We start from the raw sequence: 24,243 nt of genomic DNA on the forward strand, positions 1-24,243 counted from the left end.
AACAGAAATAAATCTCTAGATTCATGGAATCATACGATCATTGATGCTTATAATGCTCATTGCATGTGCATTACAAAAATCTGATCAAAATAATATAAAAGTAACTATAACTGCTCTTATAATGCGGTATAGGTCTTAATGAGTCTTTATAAATATGTTTATAGAATAGTAATACTCATTATAAATGGAGCAATAATTCATTATAAGCATTGAAAGTGTTACCAAAACATAAAAAGAGACGAGGCTATAACTCGTATGGTCTCATACAAACCTGTGCATCGATCTTTTTAAAAGTCGGGTCATCCTCATCCACCTCAAAATAGATCTCAGTAGTGGTGATGGACAGCGTCCCTCGGGCGACGATCACCGGGGCAACGAGCTGCGCCGGCGTGCTCAAAACCACCGGACCTGAAAGAAACCAGGCCACAGAATGAGACATTATACACCGCAAGTCCTGGATTAGTGGAAATCACCAGAGATCACGGTTAGATTTAGAGTTTTAATTCAGCGTCTTTCACCACTAACGGTCTGTAAAAATCTGCATTTTAGCGGATTTCTGTTGTTAAAGGGTTAGTTCAGCCAAAAATGAAAATTCTGTCATTAATGACTGAGCCTCATGTGGTTGGACACCCGTCAGACCTCCGTTCATCTTCAGACACAAATGAAGATATTTTAGTGTAAAGCTGATGCTGAGAAAGGCTTCAGATAGGCCTCCATTGGCATTCAGTACATTTACACTCACAAGACCCATAAAAGGCACTAAAAACGTCATTACAAAGTCCATCTCACCACAGTGACTCTACAATAATTTTACGATGCGACGACAATAGTTTTTGTGCGCCAAAAAAAATCAAAATAACACCTTTATCCAGCTTGTTCTTGTCTTCCGTGTGTGTCTCCACGACGCATGCGTGAGAATATGAGCAGATCCGGCGTTCGGACACATGACCCAGAAGAGATTTGTTTACGAGCAGAGGAAGACGCGCGTGTCTCAGCTGTTGAATTCTACACTGATCGTGCTTTAGGTCTCGGTGTAGTTCTCAAAATGGGACTAAAGTGTGTATTTCATGGATTCCCGAACGCCGGATCTGCTCATATTCTCACGCATGCGTCGTGGAGACACACACGGAAGACAAGAACAAGCTGGATAAAGGTGTTATTTTGATTTTTTTTTGCGCACAAAAACTATTGTCGTCGCATCGTAAAATTATTGTAGAGTCACTGTGGTGAGATGGACTTTGTATCGGCGTTTTTAGTGCCTTTTATGGGTCTTGTGAGTGTAAATGTACTGAATGCCAATGGAGGCCAATCTGAAGCCTTTCTCAGCATCAGCTTTACACTAAAATATCTTCATTTGTGTCTGAAGATGAACGGAGGTCTGACGGGTGTCCAACCACATGAGGGTGAGGAATTAATGACACAATTTACAGTTTTGGCTGAACTAACCCTTTAAGATGTTATTTTCCTTCCGCTCAGTGATTGGCTCAGAGAGCACATGATCATCACACTGAGATGAATCTCTTTGATCAAACTAAGTATTCTGTAAAAAAAACAAGCTTATTAGTGTAATTAAATAATGATGAAATAGCCATAATGTGTTAAATACAGTCATTAGGATAATGAATAAACGGCTGCTTTGATAAGCGTTAATTGACTGATTCAGGCATTGATGTAGCACTGAAGCTCATAATCACACTCTCGAGTGGAGATGTGGAGTGTGTTCTGGGATAAACACTCATTAGCATACTCGTTTACTGAAAGACCAAACCTGCCTCTCGAGAGAAACACCCTCGGACGAAAAGCCACTGGGAATAAAGTGCAGTGGAACACATTAGCACAGGCATCAGAAGATCATCATCACACACACGAGAGCGGTCAGTTTCATACCTGCCAGGTTGTCGATCTCCTTCTCCTGGAGCAGACTGACCGCATCATCATCTCCTTCCAACATCAGCTCAGACTCCGGGTTCTGACTGACCACAGACAGACTGCGGAACGACTTCTTCGACTTCACACCCTCGTCTTCCTCAGGGCCTGTCCATACAAAACACACACACACACACACACACTTACACCAGGTTCTTCGTACCTCGCTAACTCTGTTAGCCGGATTTGATTGTTGACGATTTGGCATGATCTCGGATTGTTTGGTTCTGAAGCTCATCCTGGACTTACTGTCATAGTAACAGCTCCAAACTCAAACCTGCTCATGAGCGGCTTATTTCATGTAAACAGGATTAGATTGCATCTTGAGGTGATACTTAAAGGGTTAGTTCAGCCAAAACTGTAAATTGTGTCATTAATGACTGAGCCTCATGTGGTTGGACACCCGTCAGACCTCCGTTCATCTTCAGACACAAATGAAGATATTTTAGTGTAAATCTGATGCTCTGAAAGGCCTCCATTGGCTCAACTTTACACTCTCAAGACCCTTAAAAGACACTAAAGACTAAAGTTACAAAGTCCATCTCACTACAGCGGCTCTACAATAACTTTATGAAGACGAGAATAGTTTCTGTGCGCAAAAAAACCCTAAATAACGACTTATATAGTGATGACGATTTCAAAACACGGCCTCATGAAGCTTCAAAGCGTTATGAATCAGTGAGTCGATTCAGCAGTTCAGAGCGTTATGAATCAGTGAGTCGATTCAGCGGTTCAGAGCATTATGAATCAATGAGTCGATTCAGTGGTTCAGAGCATTATGAATCAGTGAGTCGATTCAGCGGTTCAGAGCATTATGAATCAATGAGTCGATTCAGCGGTTCAGAGCGTTATGAATCAGTGAGTCGATTCAGCGGTTCAGAGCATTATGAATCAATGAGTCGATTCAGTGGTTCAGAGCATTAGGAATCAGTGAGTCGATTCAGCGGTTCAGAGCATTATGAATCAGTGAGTCGATTCAGCGGTTCAGAGCGTTATGAATCAGTGAGTCGATTCATGATTCGGATCGCGTGTCAAACTGCCAAACTGCTGAAATTTGGCGATTCAAACCACTGAATCGACTCACTGATTCATAACGCTTCGAAGCTTCATGATGCCGTGTTTTGAAATCGTCATCACTATATAAGTCGTTATTTAGGGTTTTTTTGCGCACAGAAACTATTCTCGTCTTCATAAAGTTATTGTAGAGCCGCTGTAGTGAGATGGACTTTGTAACTTTAGTCTTTAGTGTCTTTTAAGGGTCTTGAGAGTGTAAAGTTGAGCCAATGGAGGCCTTTCAGAGCATCAGCTTTACACTAAAATATCTTCATTTGTGTCTGAAGATGAACGGAGGTCTGACGGGTGTCCAACCACATGAGGCTCAGTCATTAATGACACAATTTACAGTTTTGGCTGAACTAACCCTTTAAAATCTGTCCCAGCCACTGTTACTTTATTACAAGTGTGCATTACTGAACCAGGGGCAATAATAATAATTTTAAATAATAATAATAATATAAAAATGTTATATTGTATATGTATATGAGAATGTATATAATATTATAATGTTGTATATAATAAAATAGACACAGCCACTTGAGCGATTTATTTGTGATGGAATAATTACTTTATAATTTTATTGGAGGTTTACACACATGTTGTACAGTTACTCTGAGCCGTATAAGCAATATAAGGAAGTGGAGCAGAAAGATCGGGGCGTAATACTATTAACAAGATGACCCGTAACACAGAAAACGCTCTAATATTCAGAAAGTCAGGAAATCTTTCAGTCTATTTTGGAATATTTGATGTTATGTATGAATTATCCTTGAATTGATTATGTAATTGGCATTATACTTTTACCTGACTGTTAATAAAATTGTTACATTTTGATCCTTTCTGAATTACTCTGTAATTATTAACTATCTCCAGTACGGAACGATATAATTGCAACAAAAGATTAAAACGGAATGATTAAATGTGTGACTAACTATTAAATATAAATGACCAAACAACCAATTGGCATTCTATCCCAAATTCAACAATATGATAAATGGAGTCAGATAAAGAATGTTATAATCAAATCCATTTTGCCCAGCGGAAACACTGAACGCGCAGCGACCTTCAAGTCAAGTCAGCTTTATTTATATAGCGCTTTTAATAATGTAGATTGTTTCAAAGCAGCTTTACAGTGTTAAACAGGAAAATAATGCAGCATAATTTAATTCAGCCGTTCTGAAGAAAACGCTGATGTCATCAGTTCATTTCAATTATCATACAGTGACAGTGTGGGCTTTAGATCGGTAATTTAAATTATATGGTTAATTTAGTTTAATAATTAGATTTATTTGGATATTTAGTTGAAAAATGTAGTGTCCCCAACTGAAACCGCAGCTCGTTAGCGGCTTCGGAACGAGATTTTAGCGGGTCCTTACTATTACTAAAATTAATTTTCAGTAGGGATGCACTGAATGTTCGGCCGAATATTGGTCTTTTTGACGGGGTTGTTCAGTTTGCAATGCCGATCTGTGTTGTGGCAAAGACCCTAAACAACAGCCGCTGTTAAACACGTGTGTATTAAACATCTGATAGATGAGCTGAGCTTGAGGGAATCTACAGACAGCAGCTTCAGGGACGGCAGAGGAAGGACAGTCATCCTGGCATAATGTTGCCTATTCTTTCTTTTACAGTTCAAATAAAATAAACTGAGAAAGACACTGCTGTGGACGTTGTTTACTGTGATAATGGACGAGGGAGTAGGATTCGGGATTCGGCCAAACCCCAAAAATATGGATTCAGTGCATCCCTAGTTTTCATCATCATAACTCCAGTCTTCAGTATCACATGACCCTTCAGAAATCATTCTCATGTGAGGATCTGATGATCAACACACATTTATGATTATTATCAGTGTTTTTCAGGATTCTCTGATGAATATAAAGTTCAGTATTTTCAAGCTTTTGTAACATTATACTAGCGATCAAAAGTTTAGGGTCAATAAGGTCAATTTTTGGGAAAGAACTTACAGAAATTAATATATTTACTCAGCAGGGACGGATTAAACTGATCAAAAGTGACATTTATAATGTACAAAAGATCTATTTGTGACCCTGGACCACATTTTCTGAAAATTAATAATCTCTCCACTGATGTGTGGTTTGTTAGGATCGGACAATATTGTAAAATCTGGAATCTGAGGGTGCAAAAACATCTAAATATTGAGAAAATCTCCTTTAAAGTTGTCCAAATGCCACGTTTAACTTCATTAACATGCTATAAGCTTCATAAATCTCTGTCTAAACCTGCTCAGATTCGCTCATATCCCATCAAAAGTCTCAGATTTCAAGATGAACTGCCGTTTGTCATCATATTTTCCAAAATCCAAATGATCTATGCTTTATATTCTCACTGTACACCAAAAAAACGTCTCATTTAAAGTCTCACAATGGGAAGTTAAGTTACAATACAAACCACAAAACCAGTCATAAGGGTCAAATCTGTGAAATTGAGATGTTTAGATCATCTTCAGATGAATAATAATCTCTCCACTGATGTGTGGTTTGTTATGATAGGACAATATTGTAAAATCTGGAATCTGAGGGTGCAAAAACATCTAAATATTGAGAAAATCTCCTTTAAAGTTGTCCAAATGCTATGCTTAACTTCATAAACAAGCTATAAGCTTCATAAATCTCTGTCTCAACCTGCTCAGATTCGCTCATATCCCATCAAAAGTCTCAGATTTCAAGATGAACTGCCATTTGTCATCATATTTTCGGAAATCCAAATGATCTATGTTTAATATTATCAATGTGTGGTTTGTTATGATCGAACAATATTGTAAAATCTGGAATCTGAGGGTGCAAAAACATCTAAACATTGAGAAAATCTCCTTTAAAGTTGTCCAAATGAACTTTCTATTTATCAAAGAATCCTATTTAAATAGATGATGCTTGTTTTTGTGAATGTTTTATTAAAACGAAGGACACACGTCTCTATATGTGGATGACTCTGATCAATGGAGGGTTAAGGGTGTGTTGAGGCTGACCGTATTCCTCCAGAGACTTCAGAGCCACGTCCAGGTGGGTGGAGCCAAAGGCATTGCGTACGAATCTCCGCCTCCTGCGCAAGTCATCCTCCCAGTAATCCAAACGCCAGAAATCATGCAGCTGACTGAGACGGGAGAGAGAGAGAGAGAGAGAGAGAGAGAGAGAGAGAGAGAGAGAGAGAGAGAGAGAGAGAGAGAGAGAGAGAGAGAGAGAGAGAGAGAGAGAGAGAGAGAGAGAGAGAGAGAGAGAGAGAGAGAGAGAGAGAGAGAGAGAGAGAGAGAAGAGGCGATGAAGGGCCAGAACACAAGAGGGAGCAACAGAACTCCAGTAGCAAAGGAACAGGAAGCTGTGAGATTGAACCTCTGGGACATGGTTCCCCACGCTCCGTGCTTATTGGTCAGGATGTTGAGGATCTTCTGCTTCAGCTGGTTTGCAGTCACGTGATCTCTGTGCTTGGCGGCACTGATCAGGTGATCACACATCTTCTCCTCCTCCCTCCTGTCTGCCGCATACTGGGCGCAGTTGGACTATTAAGAAAGAGCAAAGGAAGATGATCTTCACATGTAGGTCATGAATGACCAGCGGTTTCCCATGAGCAGAGCCTGAAACTAACACCCGGATGACAGAGCGACTGTCTGTGACATGGGACGTCAATTAAAAAAAAGATGTTTAAAAATGCATATTGTAAGAGTTATTATTACTTATATTGATTTCATTAATAACTTGACAGCACTTAAAGGGTTAGTTCACCCAAAAATGTAAATTGTGTCATTAATTCCTCACCCTCATGTGGTTGGACACCCGTCAGACCTCCGTTCATCTTCAGACACAAATGAAGATATTTTAGTGTAAAGCTGATGCTGAGAAAGGCTTCAGATAGGCCTCCATTGGCATTCAGTACATTTACACTCACAAGACCCATAAAAGGCACTAAAAACGTCGTTACAAAGTCCATCTCACCACAGTGACTCTACAATAATTTTACAATGCGACGACAATAGTTTTTGTGCGCAAAAAAAATCTAAATAACGCCTTTATCCAGCTTGTTCTTGTCTTCCGTGTGTGTCTCCACGACGCATGCGTGAGAATATGAGCAGATCCGGCGTTCGGACACATGACCCAGAAGAGATTTGTTTACGAGCAGAGGAAGACGCGCGTATCTCAGCTGTTGAATTCTACACTGATCGTGCTTTAGGTCTCGGTGTAGTTCTCAAAATGGGGCTAAAGTGTGTATTTCATGGATTCCCGAACGCCGGATCTGCTCATATTCTCACGCATGCGTCGTGGAGACACACACGGAAGACAAGAACAAGCTGGATAAAGGTGTTATTTTGATTTTTTTTTTTGCGCACAAAAACTATTGTCGTCGCTTCGTAAAATTATTGTAGAGTCACTGTGGTGAGATGGACTTTGTAACGGCGTTTTTAGTGCCTTTTATGGGTCTTGTGAGTGTAAATGTACTGAATGCCAATGGAGGCCTATCTGAAGCCTTTCTCAGCATCAGCTTTACACTAAAATATCTTCATTTGTGTCTGAAGATGAACGGAGGTCTGACGGGTGTCCAACCACATGAGGGTGAGGAATTAATGACAGAATTTACATTTTTGGCTGAACTAACCCTTTAAATGTGTTTTCTTACAAGTTGTGGGACAAGTGGATTTTTGAAGGGGCAAGTCAAAGAGAATTTCACTAGACAGATTAAAACAAACAAAAAACTAGGGAATCAACCAAATGCAAGAATGATTCTGCATTAATTTAGTGGATAATAATATATAGCCTAATGTATAATAAACTGACGTAATGTTGCGCTGTTGACGCTCGCGCAGCCTCTCGTGGAGAAATCAATGTTTCTGAATGATTCAGTGTTTGAATGAATCGTTTGTATCAAAAATTCATAAACAACCACCTCATTCTTGAATAAATCATCCGTTTGAACGAATCGACTCATGACTCACTCATTAAAACGGTCACCTGCCGCCACCCACTGGTGCTTTACTTTCATGTTTAAACATTCTTTACAACTTTTCTTATTTGTATATTCAAAAATATTTAAAACAATCTCATAACATTTTTTAATGCAGTTGTAATTTTTCAGTGTAAATTATTTAATTTGATTGGTAACAGCCCTACAGTGTCTTATTATTCTAATTTAATTTATAGATCAAATTTAAGAATATAAACTTAAAGCTGAAGCATTGCCTATATTTAATAAGATTAGGGGGAAAAATGCCCTTTATAAAAGGTAAAAATATCAAAGATATGCAGATTTAAATACAGTGGTGTAAAGTAACGAATTACGAATACTCTGGTTACTGTAATTGAGTAGTTTTTCCTCAGGAATTGTACTTTATTAAGTAGTTTAAAAACAGTGTACTTTTACTTTTACTTGAGTACATTTTAAGTGCTGTATCGTTATTTTTACTGCGCTATTTTCCCTAAACCTGCAGTCGCTAGATTAGGTTTATTTTTGTCCTGTCAACGTCATTACAAATCATATATAAAACTCCAAAAATATACATACCAGCATAACTAAATCAAAAGACAATCCAATAGAAATAAAAAATTCAAAATAAGAGAATCAGAGTTTTTAATAATAAAGAAAAGATTGTGAGTGAAAATTATAATGTTGATTTTACACTCATTACAAGTGCAGTTTTTAATGTAATGTGTTCTCATGGCGATTTAAAATTGTAGTCCATCTATATAGCAAATAACTCATAAAACATCAGATTTATATTTAAATCAGGTTTATGTTTTTAATTACAAGCAAAAATAATCAGTGGTGAAAATCGTGAGTTACAGGATTCTGATTTCTGAAGTGTATTCCTTTAACAGAGAAAACATCCAGTGAAATTAAAGCAGTAATGAATGCGTCTTGAAAAGAAAGAACTGCTTTTTTAACATAAAATTGTTAATGTACAACGCTTTGCAACCTTTTTTAATTAACCGCAAGAAATCCTCTACAGACTGGTTGTCATAAATGTTACCAGATTATTGGTTGCTTTCTCAAATATTACACGGCTGTATTTTTAGTGCGAGCAGTCAAAAATAAAACATGGAGAAATATTGAAATACTGTTGATCTCATGTTTTTTTGTTCTTACTGAGAATCATCCATAAAAGAGTCAGCTACATTTTTAATTCGCAGGGTATATGGTGGAATAACATTCATAGCATAATACTCACTACTCTTGAGTACTTTCACAAGGGCTACTTTTTACTCCGACTTTGAGTAGTATTTAAGACAGGTACTTTTATGCTGCGTTCACACCAAACGCGAATAGAGCGTCTGGCGCGAGTGATTTCAATGTTAAGTCAATGGAAAGGCGCGTTGACGCGCGTCTGGAGGTCTCGCGGCGCGGAAGGCGTGTTTCGCGCGGCGCGAAGGACGCGAATCCGCCTCATTCGCGCGTCCAGTTCGCGCGACTTGCGCATGGTGCTTTTGTGCATTCACGCGTTTGAAGCGAATTCGCGTCTGACGCCCGAGTTGAAAAATGTAAACTTTGGCGTCAATTCACGCCGCGTTAACCAATCAGGAGCCTGCTCACTGCGGTCACGTGGTAAAGTGACGTGATGAGAAACCCTGCATAATTTAAAAATAGAACTATTGTGTCACAAAATGTAGTTTTAAGACTTTTTCAGGTGAGAATGTAGTTGTTTAAAGCTCAAATCTGTGGTTTATTTATAAAGAGAGCGCCTATTAAAAAAAATAATCGTGTGTTATTGGAGTTGTGAGATCCAGGCGATCAGCGGGCGATCAGCGCTCATAACCCCAGCGAGAGCAGCCTTTCCTCAGCCAGTCCTTCTGCTGCTGGCTCTGCTATCTCTGTATTGGTTCGTCTTGTGTTGATCTAACGGGCAGGCCCGGATTAAGAACATGTGGGGCCCTGGGGCTATGACAAACCCAAGGGCCCCCATAGTAGCTGATCTTAGTGCCACAACGTTTTCTACCACAGAAACAATTAGTATTTTTCAAAAACGAAATCTTCAAAGCACAGAGATACAATGAGTATATACTGTCTGAATTTTCCATTTTAATATTCAAAAGGCCTTATATATAAATATTCCAGGCTGCAACACATTAACAGCATAAATGCATTAACTCCAGATATGAGGTCAAAGTAAACCGGTTTCCAGAAAAAGCAACAACTTTTGAGTATATACAACTGCCTTAAGGAGTTTTAAGACCTGTGAGGTCCCAAATAAGAGGTATTTTGGGGGGTTTGGGGGGCATGGTCCCCCAAGAAAATTTTGATTTCTCTGATCTATATATGTGCATTTTAAGATGTTTGAAGGCTAAAATGTAATAATAAATAGCTTTCAAAACCATGTTAGTGGGCAGTAGATTATCTGTCATATACCCATAGTTGCCAAGTCTGCGTATAACAAGCGACTTTGGGCTTCTTTTTATGGCAGGTCGTGTAAAAAAAATTCACGTGTTGCAGTTTTTTGGGCTTATTTTAAAAAATGTGGTTGCTTGTTAGGAAAATATGACAAGCAACTTCGTTTCTTTACATTTATGGTCGCTGTTTTGTCCAATACATTGACTGACACCGTCTTCTCTCAGCTAATAGCCAATCAGTGCAATGATACAAGTGCTGTAGTAATTTGACCTCACATCCTGCCTCCTTCTCCCCCTCATTGAAGAAAAATTGCGTTCAACGTGCAGGCATGTGACGTTATAAATTCACGTAATGATAGTTAGTAGACGTAAATAGACGTATAAATTTCCACAAACAATGCCACCAGGAGAGATGCACAGAGATGGAGAGGAAACAGGGAGGACAGGCACCTCATTTAATTTTTTTAATATTTGTGTAACATATTTATCATTACAGGCTATAATAAAAATAAAACAAGTATACTAACAGTAGGTATGGTTCCAAATTATTTTATTATAAATATGTGGCTATATTGCAGCACTCCCTTAGTGCTTGCATGCATCCCAATGTGCATACTATCCATCCTGAATAGCATGTGACATTAGTAATTTTCAATACTATTTAGGGCAGATAGTATATGCACATTGAGATGCAGGGCTTGTCTTTTTCACGGTTTGCAGTGCGTGTTCACTACTCTGCACCTATGTGTGCACTAACTCGGAGTTAGTCGGAGGATATTTTGTGCCCTTTATTGCAATTTGATGATTTTTGTAAAATCACATCTGTTTTCAAACTCAGAGAGGTTTCAGTTTAATATGTTGCTGGCTCATTTATTGATAAAAAATAATTGATAATAAATGATATTGATGATAATAAATAATATAATAATATTGGGCTTGTTTTTGAAGCTGTGGTTGCTTATTTGTCTTGCGAGCGTTGGCAACACTGGTCATACCTGCTCTCTCCTCATTTAATCACTCTCTCATTCTCATTTCCATTACTCTTTCTTTTTCTCTCAGTCTCCTTCTCTTGCCCTCTCTCTTCCCCTCCTAAAGCTGAGCTCTGGCTGATAGTCTTTTCCTTGTTTAACATTTCTATCCTAAAACAGCTGTCAAATATGAAATGTTTAGTTTAGCTATACTTAGCCTACATCTCACACCGTTTACTGAAGCGTCGCGTGACTCCCGCAGCAGCTTCTGTGTACATAAAGCACTCTATTGGTGGTCAATTATTTCACAACATTTATTAGCTATGCAGCCTACTGCTCGGAAAAATACAAAGGTCCGGACCTCGGAGATCTCATAGCTGGCTACAGCCATCGTGTAGACAGCCTATATTTACCTCAACACTTCAGACATGGTCGGAGCTTTTCAGTCTGGTTCAGCCAGTTTCACCACAGAGCCTTTACTGTACACATGATGTTGAGCTTGTATCAAATTCAAATGGATAAAGCGACTGCCTGGTGCTCGTTATGACTTCAAAAGAGCGGCGAAAGCGCCAAACGAGTTGGTCAGCGCTGTGCGTGAGACGACCCAGCTGCTCTCGCTGGATGCGACTGCTGGATGCGCACACGGTTTATTCAGCGCCGTTTCTTCACCTGGCTTTTGATTTTCCCATGCACTCGCAGCACTCCAGTAGCCTAAATAATATAACAGCGCTTAATATGTGGGGGCGTGGTGTGGTTTAGCGAGCGGCCCAAAAGGAAAACTTTAGGTGCTCCCGATCGATTGTCAATCATTTCCTCGGCCAATCACGGGCCCCTTCCGTGCTCGGGCCCTGGGGCTTCAGCCCCACCTAGCCCTTATGTTAATCCGGCCCTGCTAACGGGTGATCTTTGCTCTCATGAATCTATAATTTGTTGTCTGCCAAATCGTTTTGACTGAGGGCAAAGAGAAGTTTCATAACTTTATATTTTAAGGATATTTAAACATACATGCAGTGAAGATAATGTAGGAGTTGCCTGAACCACATTTGTGTGGCTATTAATGCTTAATATATATTTTTAATGAAAATGAAAAGAGGCAGAGTGGTGTTTTATGACATATTTCTCCTGAAGCGCCTTGAACGTGCGTCAATTTCGCTTCCAGCGCTCGATTTCTACGCACGTCCAATTCTCTGCGGACACGCGAATGCATTCAAAATGTTCGCGCGTGAAACTAGACGCGGTAGACGCGATTTTGACGCTCTATTCGCGTTTGGTGTGAACGCAGCATTACTCTACTTGCACTACATTTTTTAACAAGTAACAGTACTTTTACTCGAGTATGCTTTTCCAGTCCTCTTTCCACCACGGTTTAAATATGTCAATGCTGACTGAACACTGTTGAGAATATTTCTCCAGAATAAATTATATTTACAACACAAGCACATGAACAGGCTAAATGTCGAGGAGGAAAAAAAAGTGTCAGGTGGTCAAAAAAGTTACTTTCCGACTGACCTCGAACTCCGCATGTTTGTGAACATCTTCTGCTCTCTGTCTGTTGAGGATAAACTCCGCCTCGTTGGCCACACGGACGATGTGATCCTTCATGGCGTGACACAGAAGCCTGACACACACACAACAGAGGCATAATGAGCATCTCCTTCCAATAAGATGCTTAAAGGGTTAGTTCACCCAAAACTGTAAATTGTGTCATGAATGACTGAGCCTCATGTGGTTGGACACCCGTCAGACCTCCGTTCATCTTCAGACACAAATGAAGATATTTTAGTGTAAATCTGATGCTCTGAAAGGCCTCCATTGGCTCAACTTTACACTCTCAAGACCCTTAAAAGACACTAAAGACTAAAGTTACAAAGTCCATCTCACTACAGCGGCTCTACAATAACTTTATGAAGACGAGAATAGTTTCTGTGCTCAAAAAAACCCTAAATAACGACTTATATAGTGATGACGATTTCAAAACACGGCCTCATGAAGCTTCGAAGCGTTATGAATCAGTGAGTCGATTCAGCGGTTCAGAGCGTTATGAATCAGTGAGTCGATTCAGCGGTTCAGAGCGTTATGAATCAGTGAGTCGATTCAGCGGTTCAGAGCGTTATGAATCAGCGAGTCAATTCAGCGGTTCAGAGCGTTATGAATCAGTGAGTCGAATCAGCGATTTGAATCGCCAAATTTCAGCAGTTTGGCGGTTTGACACGCGATCCGAATCATCATTCGACTCACTGATTCAAAACGCTCTGAACCGCTGAATCGACTCACTGATTCATAACGCTCTGAACCGCTGAATCGACTCATTGATTCATAACGCTCTGAACCGCTGAATCGACTCACTGATTCATAACGCTCTGAACTGCTGAATCGACTCACTGATTCATAACGCTTCGAAGCTTCATGAGGCCGTGTTTTGAAATCGTCATCACTATATAAGTCGTTATTTAGGGTTTTTTTGCGCACAGAAACTATTCTCGTCTTCATAAAGTTATTGTAGAGCCGCTGTAGTGAGATGGACTTTGTAACTTTAGTCTTTAGTGTCTTTTAAGGGTCTTGAGAGTGTAAAGTTGAGCCAATGGAGGCCTTTCAGAGCATCAGATTTACACTAAAATATCTTCATTTGTGTCTGAAGATGAACGGAGGTCTGACGGGTGTCCAACCACATGAGGCTCAGTCAGTAATGACACAATTTACATTTTTGGGTGAACTAACCCTTTAATGTTTTAAGACTTTAAAAAATCTTACCGCCCCTCATTAATAAGTTCAATGAACGCAAGTCCTGCGTTCTTCTGGATGGAGTTCTGCCATTCCTGAAACAACACAAAACAACCATTATGGAGAATGGTGGATTTGACTGATTTATGCCTATTTTTATGGTAATGTTATGTTTGTGTCGTCTTTCAGAGTGGATGATGTGTGGCTGCTGACTATGATCTTTCCTGATTGGCTCTTTTCCACATAAACGAGAGGGATTATTGAGGAAGAGAGGCAGAATGCACTTAGATGCTTCTAGAAGGACACACCACAGTCGGCTCCCATTACCTTCTGCTTCCTGCCAATCAATATTTAGGGTTCAGTTTCGTCCCCTGAGCCACTAATGGAGGGCCTAGAGCTTCGGTAATACTATCCGTGCTGATGGAGTGATGACGGGAAATGGAGGAGAGGGAGGGGAGAGGGCGGCCAGCACCGGATGGGTCACTGCTACACCCCTAACCTCCTACTCTTAACTCCAGCTCTGGAGCCTGCGGAGATGCTGCAGTCAGGAGAGGTCAGGGGCTCCTGGAGTCAGAACCGGACATTCATTCCATAGTTTAGTGGTAAGAAAAGTGACATTTCTCCTCGTGTGGAGGACTAGGGTTAGATTGACGGCAGTTATGGAGCGCAGTGGTTAAAGGTAAGTGAGAATTCTTCACTTCTTAACTGTTGGTTTGCTTGAAAAACATCAGGAACGCTTGTAGAAATCTTAACGTTATTTAAACAAACGCGGCTCCTGCACTCTGTGCCATTACAAATGTGACCCTGGACCACAAAACCAGTCATAAGGGTCAATATTTATTCAATTGAAATGTATAGACCATCTTCAGATGAATAATAATATCTCCACTGATGGACAATATTTGAAAATCTGGGATCTGAGGGTGCATTAAATATTGAGAAAATCATATTTTCCAAAATCCAAATGATCTATGCTTTATATTCTCACTGTACACCAAAAACCGTCTCATTTAAAGTCTCACAAAGGGAAGTTAAGTTACAATACAAACCACAAAACCAGTCATAAGGGTCAAATCTGTGAAACTGAGACGTATAGATCATCTTCAGATGAATAAATAATCGGACAATATTGTAAAATCTGGAATCTGAGGGAGCAAAAACATCTAAATATTGAGAAAATCTCCTTTAAAGTTGTCCAAATGAAGTCCTTAGCAATGCATATTACTAATACTAATAATACATTTATGATATGGAAATTGACCAAATATCTTCATGAAACATAATATCCTAATGATTTCTGGCATTAAAGTAAAATGTATAATTTTGACCCACATGATGGTGTTGTTGGCTACTGGCACAGATATACCCGCGAGACGCACGACTGCTGCTGAGGTCAAGGGTCACGTGTTTATTAAATCCTCGTGGACACTTTTAAGGATTTCTAGACTTACTTATCAAGTTTACGGCATTTGATTAGGTCTGAGAACTGTGAGCGATTGGGTACATGATTTTCTTGGTGTTATGTTTTGTTATTTTATGTTTTTATGAATTTTTGAATTTATTGTATGGGTTTTACGATTATTTTTACTATTTATGGACAGCACTTTGGTCCATTCTAATGGCTTTGAGAGTGCTTTATAAATGAGTTGAGTTGAGTTATTATCAAACTGGTCTTGGGTTTGATTCCAAATGAATGCATGAACTGCTCAAATTTACAAACCGAATGCAATTTAAGTTGTACATTTGTAAATGTAAATTTTTATGTAATTTGTAAATGTAAATTTTTAGGGAGTAGGGCGTAGGGTGTAGAGAGTAGGGTGTAGGGAGTAGGGTGTAGAGAGTAGGGTGTAGGGAGTAGGGTGTAGGGAGTAGGGTGTAGGGAGTAGAGGGTAGGGCATAGGGTGTAGGGCGTAGGGTGTAGGGCGTAGGGTGTAGGGTTTAGAGAGTTAGGCGTAGGGTGTAGGGAGTAGGGTGTAGAGAGTAGGGCGTAGGGTGTAGGGAGTAGGGTGTAGAGAGTAGGGTGTAGGGAGTAGGGTGTAGGGAGTACGGTGTAGAGAGTAGGGCATAGGGTGTAGGGAGTACGGTGTAGAGAGTAGGGCGTAGGGTGTAGGGAGTAGGGCGTAGGGAGTAGGGTGTAAAGAGAAGGGTGTAGGGTGTAGGGCGTAGGGAGTAGAGAGTAGGGCGTAGGGTGTAAGGAGTAGAGAGTAGTAGGGCTGCTCGATTATGGAAAAAATCATAATCACGATTATTTTGGTCAATATTGAAATCACGATTATGTAACACGATTATTTCACATGACTTTGGGAATGTGTTGTATTTATTAAAAATACACCTTTCAACAATTGAATTGAAATTGTAACATTTGTTGTACTTTTTAGAACTATTAAAATAAATAATATAACATATATTCAAATCAAAGTATAAAAGTATTCACGTAAAAATGATAACCACAAATAAATAAGATCAACAATATGGTTCGGCTAGATATGCTTTTCAGGTACGTCTAACATTAGTTTTCAGGTACAGAAATGTGTCAAATGTAAAATAACATTGCATATTTGAGTGCATAAATTAAAGATGAATCCTATTAAACTTACAAAAGCTATTCAATCAAGAGCGGTGAGTGATGTCCTTGTCTTTTGTTGTTTGACATTAAACAGACAGCAGTAAAGGCTACTGCCCCTTTAAGACCTAATGATCGGATATGCGTCGTCTTTATCGACTGTATAAAGTTCACTTAAGGCATACACAGACTATGTCTGCCAGGATACTCATCAAGATGGACATGTTGACCATCACAGTTTGTCCATTCAAGAGCAAGACTTGAAAGAGAACTCAATATTTGCGCGCTGAGAGACGTGTGCGCGCTCTCGGATGAGTGCACAGAGACACTTTTTCTCACAGCGCGCGCGACTTCTCATTCTAAAACCTAAACCCTAAAGCCTAAAGCACTAAACCCTAAACCCTAAAGCACTAAACCCTAAACCCTAAAGCACTAAACCCTAAAGCCTAAAGCACTAAACCCTAAAGCCTAAAGCACTAAACCCTAAAGCCTAAAGCACTAAACCCTAAAGCCTAAAGCACTAAACCCTAAAGCCTAAAGCACTAAACCCTAAAGCACTAAACCCTAAAGCACTAAACCCTAAACCCTAAAGCACTAAACCCTAAAGCCTAAAGCACTAAACCCTAAAGCCTAAAGCACTAAACCCTAAAGCACTAAACCCTAAAGCACTAAACCCTAAAGCACTAAACCCTAAACCCTAAAGCCTAAAGCACTAAACCCTAAAGCACTAAACACTAAAGCACTAAACCCTAAAGCACTAAACCCTAAAGCACTAAACCCTAAAGCCTAAAGCACTAAACCCTAAAGCCTAAAGCACTAAACCCTAAAGCACTAAACCCTAAAGCACTAAACCCTAAACCCTAAAGCCTAAAGCACTAAACCCTAAACCCTAAAGCACTAAACCCTAAAGCACTAAACCCTAAAGCACTAAACCCTAAAGCACTAAACCCTAAAGCCTAAACCACTAAACCCTAAAGCACTAAACCCTAAACCCTAAAGCACTAAACCCTAAACCCTAAAGCACTAAACCCTAAAGCACTAAACCCTAAACCCTAAAGCACTAAACCCTAAAGCACTAAACCCTAAAGCACTAAACCCTAAAGCACTAAAGCCTAAAGCACTAAACCCTAAACCCTAAAGCACTAAACCCTAAAGCCTAAACCACTAAACCCTAAAGCACTAAACCCTAAACCCTAAAGCACTAAACCCTAAACCCTAAAGCACTAAACCCTAAACCCTAAAGCACTAAACCCTAAAGCACTAAACCCTAAACCCTAAAGCACTAAACCCTAAAGCCTAAAGCACTAAACCCTAAAGCACTAAACCCTAAAGCACTAAACCCTAAACCCTAAAGCACTAAACCCTAAACCCTAAAGCACTAAACCCTGGTCATATTCAAAAATATGGCAGCACTCGCAATCTCGCATGCATTGAACAAAGTTTACAAAGAGAATTATTTGAAAAATATGAGGAGAAAAAAGGACGTTTACACGGCACCCCTGCTCTCGTCAGTTTTTGTTTCTTTATTAGATTGTCATAGGTCACTCTGTTTAATTTTCAAGTGGTTAAACAGATTCGTGGTGTTCCCTTGTTACCTTGTAGGGTGTAGGGAGTAGAGAGTAGGGTGTAGGGAGTAGAGAGTAGGGTGTAGGGCATAGGGTGTAGGGAGTAGAGAGTAGGGTGTAGAGAGTAGAGAGTAGGGTGTAGGGCGTAGGGCATAGGGTGTAGGGAGTAGAGAGTAGGGTGTAGAGAGTAGGGTGTAGGGAGTAGGGTGTAGGGAGTAGAGAGTAGGGCGTAGGGCATAGGGTGTAGGGAGTAGGGTGTAGGGAGTAGAGAGTAGGGCGTAGGGCATAGGGTGTAGGGAGTAGAGAGTAGGGCGTAGGGCATAGGGTGTAGGGAGTAGGGTGTAGGGAGTAGAGAGTAGGGCGTAGGGTGTAAGGAGTAGGGTGTAGGGAGTAGGGTGTAGGGCGTAGGGTGTAGGGAGTAGAGAGTAGGGTGTAGGGCGTAGGGAGTAGAGAGTAGGGCGTAGAGAGTAGGGCGTAGGGAGTAGAGAGTAGGGCATAGGGTGTAGGGAGTAGGGCGTAGGGTGTAGGGAGTAGGGCATAGGGTGTAGGGAGTAGGGCGTAGGGAGTAGGGCATAGGGTGTAGGGAGTAGGGCGTAGGGTGTAGGGCGTGTCTGAAACCGGACACTGAAGGTCCAGCTCAAAGGCGAGCTCATGAGGCTCATGACAGCGGTAAATGTTGCAGCACTGGTGACCTTTTCCAAGACCTTCTCAATGCACTTCAGTGTGAGCTGTGCTGTATTAATCGTGTAGTGGGGATAGAATATAGTGGTGGATTAAAGTCGAAGGAAGTGGAAATGAAAGGGTATAAAGAGAGAAAGCTCACCTGTGAGCACAGCAGCATGACAAGCTCCACGACGGATGTGCTGGACTTCATACACACTAGACCTGCAGCAGTGCAGCGACAGGACAGATTTTAGCATGAGCATATCAGACACAACCATCTCAGTGGGAAGAAGAAGAAGAAGAATAAACACCAGTCGTTCTGCAGCAAATAACATTCTAAAGGTTTTACTGTATTTCTGGGTTTACATTGAATCCCCACTGTACACGAGTGTAGCATTACATCACGATTATATTGAGTTAAAACTGTACATCTCAATTACACAACATTCAGCTTTAATTAGACAACAAACACAGACAAACATTCAACTGTGAGGAGGTCAAGACAAGGTGAGAGCACAGACACTAAAGCCTGACAGGACACGGGAGGAGGAGGAGAGGAGGAGGAGAGAGGAGGAGGAGAGAGAGAGGAGAGGAGGAGAGAGAGAGAGGAGGAGGAGAGAGGAGGAGAGAGAGAGGAGAGAGAGGAGGAGAGAGAGAGGAGGAGAGAGGAGGAGGAGAGAGGAGGAGAGAGAGGAGGAGAGGAGGAGGAGGAGAGAGGAGGAGAGAGAGAGGAGAGAGGAGGAGGAGAGAGGAGGAGGAGAGAGGAGGAGAGAGGAGGAGAGAGAGGAGGAGTGGAGGAGAGAGGAGGAGAAGGAGAGAGAGAGGAGAGGAGGAGAGAGAGAGAGGAGGAGGAGAGAGGAGGAGAGAGAGAGGAGAGAGAGGAGGAGAGAGAGGAGAGAGAGGAGGAGAGAGGAGGAGGAGAGGAGGAGAGAGAGAGGAGAGAGAGGAGGAGAGGAGGAGAGAGAGGAGAGGAGGAGAGAGAGGGAGAGAGGAGGAGAGAGAGGAGGAGAGAGAGGAGGAGAGAGGAGAGAGTGGAGGAGAGAGAGGAGGAGAGAGGAGAGAGGAGGAGAGAGAGGAGGAGGAGAGAGAGAGGAGAGAGGAGGAGGAGAGAGGAGGAGAGAGAGAGAGAGAGAGAGGAGGAGAGAGGAGGAGAGAGAGGAGGAGAGAGGAGGAGAGAGAGGAGGAGAGAGAGGAGGAGGAGAGAGAGAGGAGAGAGGAGGAGGAGAGAGGAGGAGAGAGAGGAGGAGTGGAGGAGAGAGGAGGAGAAGGAGAGAGGAGGAGAGAGAGAGGAGAGGAGGAGGAGAGATGAGGAGGAGGAGAGAGGAGGAGAGAGGAGGAGGAGGAGAGAGAGAGGAGAGAGGAGGAGGAGAGAGGAGGAGAGAGAGAGGAGAGAGAGAGAGAGGAGGAGGAGAGAGGAGGAGGAGAGAGAGGAGAGAGAGAGAGAGGAGGAGAGAGGAGGAGGAGGAGAGAGGAGGAGAGAGGAGAGAGGAGAGAGAGAGAGGAGGAGAGAGAGAGGAGAGAGAGAGAGAGGAGGAGAGAGGAGGAGGAGGAGAGAGGAGGAGAGAGGAGGAGAGAGAGAGAGAGGAGGAGAGAGGAGGAGGAGGAGAGAGGAGGAGAGAGGAGGAGAGAGAGGAGAGAGAGAGAGAGGAGAGAGAGGAGGAGAGAGGAGAGAGAGAGGAGAGAGAGGAGGAGAGAGAGGAGGAGAGAGAGGAGGAGGAGAGAGGAGGAGAGAGGAGAGAGAGAGGAGAGAGGAGGAGGAGGAGAGAGGAGGAGAGAGGAGAGAGTGGAGGAGAGAGGAGAGAGAGGAGGAGAGAGGAGAGAGAGGAGGAGAGAGGAGAGAGAGGAGAGAGAGAGAGAGGAGAGAGAGGAGAGAGAGGAGGAGAGAGGAGAGAGAGGAGAGAGAGGAGGATGAGAGGAGAGAGAGGAGGAGAGAGGAGAGAGAGAGGAGAGAGGGAGGAGAGAGAGGAGGAGAGAGAGGAGCAGGAGAGAGGAGGAGAGAGAGGAGGAGAGAGGAGAGAGAGGAGAGAGGAGGAGAGAGGAGAGAGAGGAGGAGAGAGGAGAGAGAGAGGAGAGAGGAGGAGAGAGAGAGGAGGAGAGAGGGAGAGAGGAGGAGGAGAGGAGGAGGAGAGAGGAGGAGAGAGGAGGAGAGAGGAGAGAGGAGGAGAGAGAGAGGAGAGAGAGGAGGAGGAGAGAGGAGGAGAGAGGAGGAGGAGGAGGAGGAGGAGAGAGGAGAGAGGAGGAGAGAGGAGAGAGAGAGAGAGAGAGGAGGAGAGAGGAGGAGAGGAGAGAGGAGGAGAGAGGAGGAGGAGGAGAGAGAGGAGGAGAGAGGAGAGAGGAGGAGGAGGAGAGAGGAGAGAGGAGAGAGAGGAGAGAGAGGAGAGGAGAGAGGAGAGAGTGGAGGAGAGAGGAGAGAGAGAGGAGAGAGAGGAGGAGTGAGGAGAGAGGAGGAGAGAGGATGAGAGGAGGAGGAGAGGAGGAGGAGAGAGGTGAGAGAGGAGGAGGAGGTGGAGGAGAGAGGAGAGAGAGGAGGAGAGAGGAGGAGAGAGAGGAGGAGTGGAGAGAGTGGAGAGAGAGGAGGAGAGAGGAGGAGAGGAGGAGTGGAGAGAGAGAGGAGAGAGAGGAGGAGAGAGGAGGAGGAGAGAGGAGGAGTGGAGGAGAGAGGAGGAGAGAGGAGGAGAGAGAGGAAGAGAGAGGAGGAGGAGGAGGAGAGAGAGGAGGAGAGAGAGGAGGAGTGGAGGAGAGAGAGAGAGGAGGAGTGGAGGAGAGAGGAGGAGAGAGGAGGAGAGAGAGGAAGAGAGAGGAGGAGGAGGAGGAGAGAGAGAGGAGGAGAGAGGAGGAGAGAGAGAGGAGTGAGGAGGAGAGAGAGGAGGAGAGAGGAGGAGAGAGAGGAAGAGAGAGGAGGAGGAGGAGGAGGAGAGAGAGGAGGAGAGAGGAGGAGAGAGAGGAGGAGAGGAGGAGGAGAGAGGAGGAGAGAAGGAGAGAGGAGGACGAGAGAGAGGAGAGAGGAGGAGAGGAGGAGAGAGGAGGAGAGAGAGGAGGAGAGAGGAGGAGAGAAGGAGAGAGGAGGAGAGAGAGAGGAGAGAGGAGGAGAGAGAGGAGGAGAGAGAGGAGAGAGGAGAGAGAGAGGAGGAGAGTGAGAGGAGGAGAGAGGAGAGAGGAGGAGAGAGGAGGAGAGAGAGAGGAGGAGAGAGAGAGGAGAGAGAGAGGAGAGAGGAGGAGAGAGGAGGAGAGAGAGAGGAGAGAGAGAGGAGGAAGAGAGAGAGGAGAGAGAGAGGAGAGAGGATGAGAGAGAGGAGGAGAGAGGAGGAGAGAGAGAGGAGAGAGGATGAGAGAGAGGAGGAGAGAGGAGGAGAGAGGAGGAGGAGTGGAGAGGAGAGGAGAGAGAGAGGAGAGAGGAGAGGAGAGAGGATGAGAGAGAGAGAGGAGAGAGGAGAGAGAGGAGAGAGAGAGGAGGAGAGAGGAGAGGAGGAGAGAGGAGGAGAGAGGAGAGGAGGAGAGAGGGAGAGGATGAGAGGAGGAGAGAGGAGAGGAGGAGAGAGGAGAGGAGGAGAGAGGAGGAGAGAGGAGAGGAGGAGAGAGGAGAGGAGAGAGGAGGAGAGAGGAGAGGAGGAAGAGGAGAGGAGGAGAGAGGGGAGGAGAGAGGAGAGGAGGAGAGAGGAGGAGAGAGGAGAGGAGGAGAGGAGGAGAGAGGAGGAGAGAGTGGAGAGGAGGAGGAGGAGAGGAGGAAGAGGAGAGGAGGAGAGGAGGAGAGAGGAGAGAGGGGAGGAGAGGAGGAGAGAGGAGGAGAGAGGAGGAGAGAGGAGGAGAGAGAAAGAGAGGGGAGGAGGAGGAGAGGAGAGAGGAGGAGAGAGGAGGAGAGGAGGAGAGAGAAGAGAGGAGAGGAGAGGAAGGATATATAAGGAGACAAAAGACAGTGGTGGAACAAGAAGCAAAAGTGAGTAACTAGATGTGGACTTCAGATTTAGGGCTTCCATTGATTTCACACTAAATATTCAAATAAATATGAACTCTATCACTGATCTGACCACTGAACACTTCCCTCAGGTATTCCTTACTCATTGGTGGTCAATTGTGACCACACACCTTAACTATTTAATAAATAAATAAATAGCCTATATTTTAGTTCAAAAATATTTATTGAATATTTTGAGGAGACCTTTTGGTACTAAATACTATTTGTGCAATAATTATGGTCCATTAATGACAACTTAAAATATTTGTCTTCTAATATTTGTATTATTTATATTACAAAATGTGTAGTAATTAAGGTTAAACTAGAGAATTCCACTGCAAAGAGGAGAATTAGAGTCATTTTGTGGCTGGAAAAATAATAATGTTCATTTGTAATGGAGCCTGTATGGCTCTTTAATAAATATACATGTAGTATAGTTGCTCAAAAAAGTATTGCAGATCATAACTGCTGACTTAAAATGTTAATAATAGTGAATAGTAATGAATGCAAGCAAATATAATTTAACCCCCAAAAAAGTTTAAAATAGAGCTAAAAGGCAAACTTATGTTTTCTTATATGTACAGTAGGATATATACATATGAATTCATACTGAATCGATATTTGTGCCCATCATCTCATAAGCTAATGCAGATTTTAGGCATCTGTGCTGTAAATCCACCAGTTAGCTGTGCTGTTGTGGCACATACATTATGCAGGTTATATATATTTTATGTAACTTATTTTACCACACAATATATTGGGTTTTCTTTTGACTAAAACTAGAACTTTTAGTCGAATAAAACTTGAGATATGTGAATGACTAAATATGACTAAACTAACAAGCACAAGACTAAGACTAAATTAAAAATAGGTGAAAAAATGAACACTAACACTTTACTTGCATGTATAAAAACACCTCAAAGTACTGAATAATATTAATGAACCACATGTCCTTACTGTAGGGTTAGTAATTATGCATAATTTACAGTTATTATATGGTGAGTACATGTAACAAGGGCACTAAAATAAAGTGTTACGTTATGTATATTATATCATTGTATTATTAATTTTTGGCAATTTATACATTTAAATTAAAAAAAAAATTGTTGTGAGGCCAGTGAAAATACACTCACCTAAAGGATTATTAGGAACACCTGTTCAATTTCTCATTAATGCAATTATCTAATCAACCAATCACATGGCAGCTGCTTCAATGCATTTAGGGGTGTGGTCCTGGTCAAGACAATCTCCTGAACTCCACACTGAATGTCGGAATGGAAAGAAAGGGGATTTAAGACATTTTGAGTGTGGCATGGTTGTTGGTGGTCCTGAGTATTTCACAATCTGCTCAGTTACTGGGATTTTCACACACAACCATTTCTAGGGTTTACAAAGAATGGTGTGAAAAGGGAAAAGCATCCAGTATGTGGCAGTCCTGTGGGAGAAAATGCCTTGTTGATGCTAGAGGTCAGAGGTCATGGGCCGACTGATTCAAGCT

At 42.3% G+C, this 24,243-nt stretch overlaps 1 protein-coding gene across 1 annotated transcript in view; it reads right to left on the reverse strand.

The window, feature by feature from the left end:
* The window catches only part of nbeaa (neurobeachin a), a 161,616-nt gene that overhangs the window by 32,606 nt on the left and 104,767 nt on the right, over positions 1 to 24,243 (reverse strand). The window contains exons 29-32 of the mRNA XM_079804696.1: positions 6,333 to 6,499; positions 5,972 to 6,096; positions 1,888 to 2,034; positions 272 to 408 (exon numbers count right to left, since the gene is read on the reverse strand). Of these exons, the coding sequence (XP_079660822.1) occupies positions 272 to 408; positions 1,888 to 2,034; positions 5,972 to 6,096; positions 6,333 to 6,499 (576 nt within the window). The remainder of the gene's footprint in view (positions 1 to 271; positions 409 to 1,887; positions 2,035 to 5,971; positions 6,097 to 6,332; positions 6,500 to 24,243) is intronic.

This window comes from Gobio gobio (genome assembly GCF_949357685.1).
Source record: "Gobio gobio genome assembly, chromosome: 22".
Lineage (NCBI taxonomy): Eukaryota > Metazoa > Chordata > Actinopteri > Cypriniformes > Gobionidae > Gobio > Gobio gobio.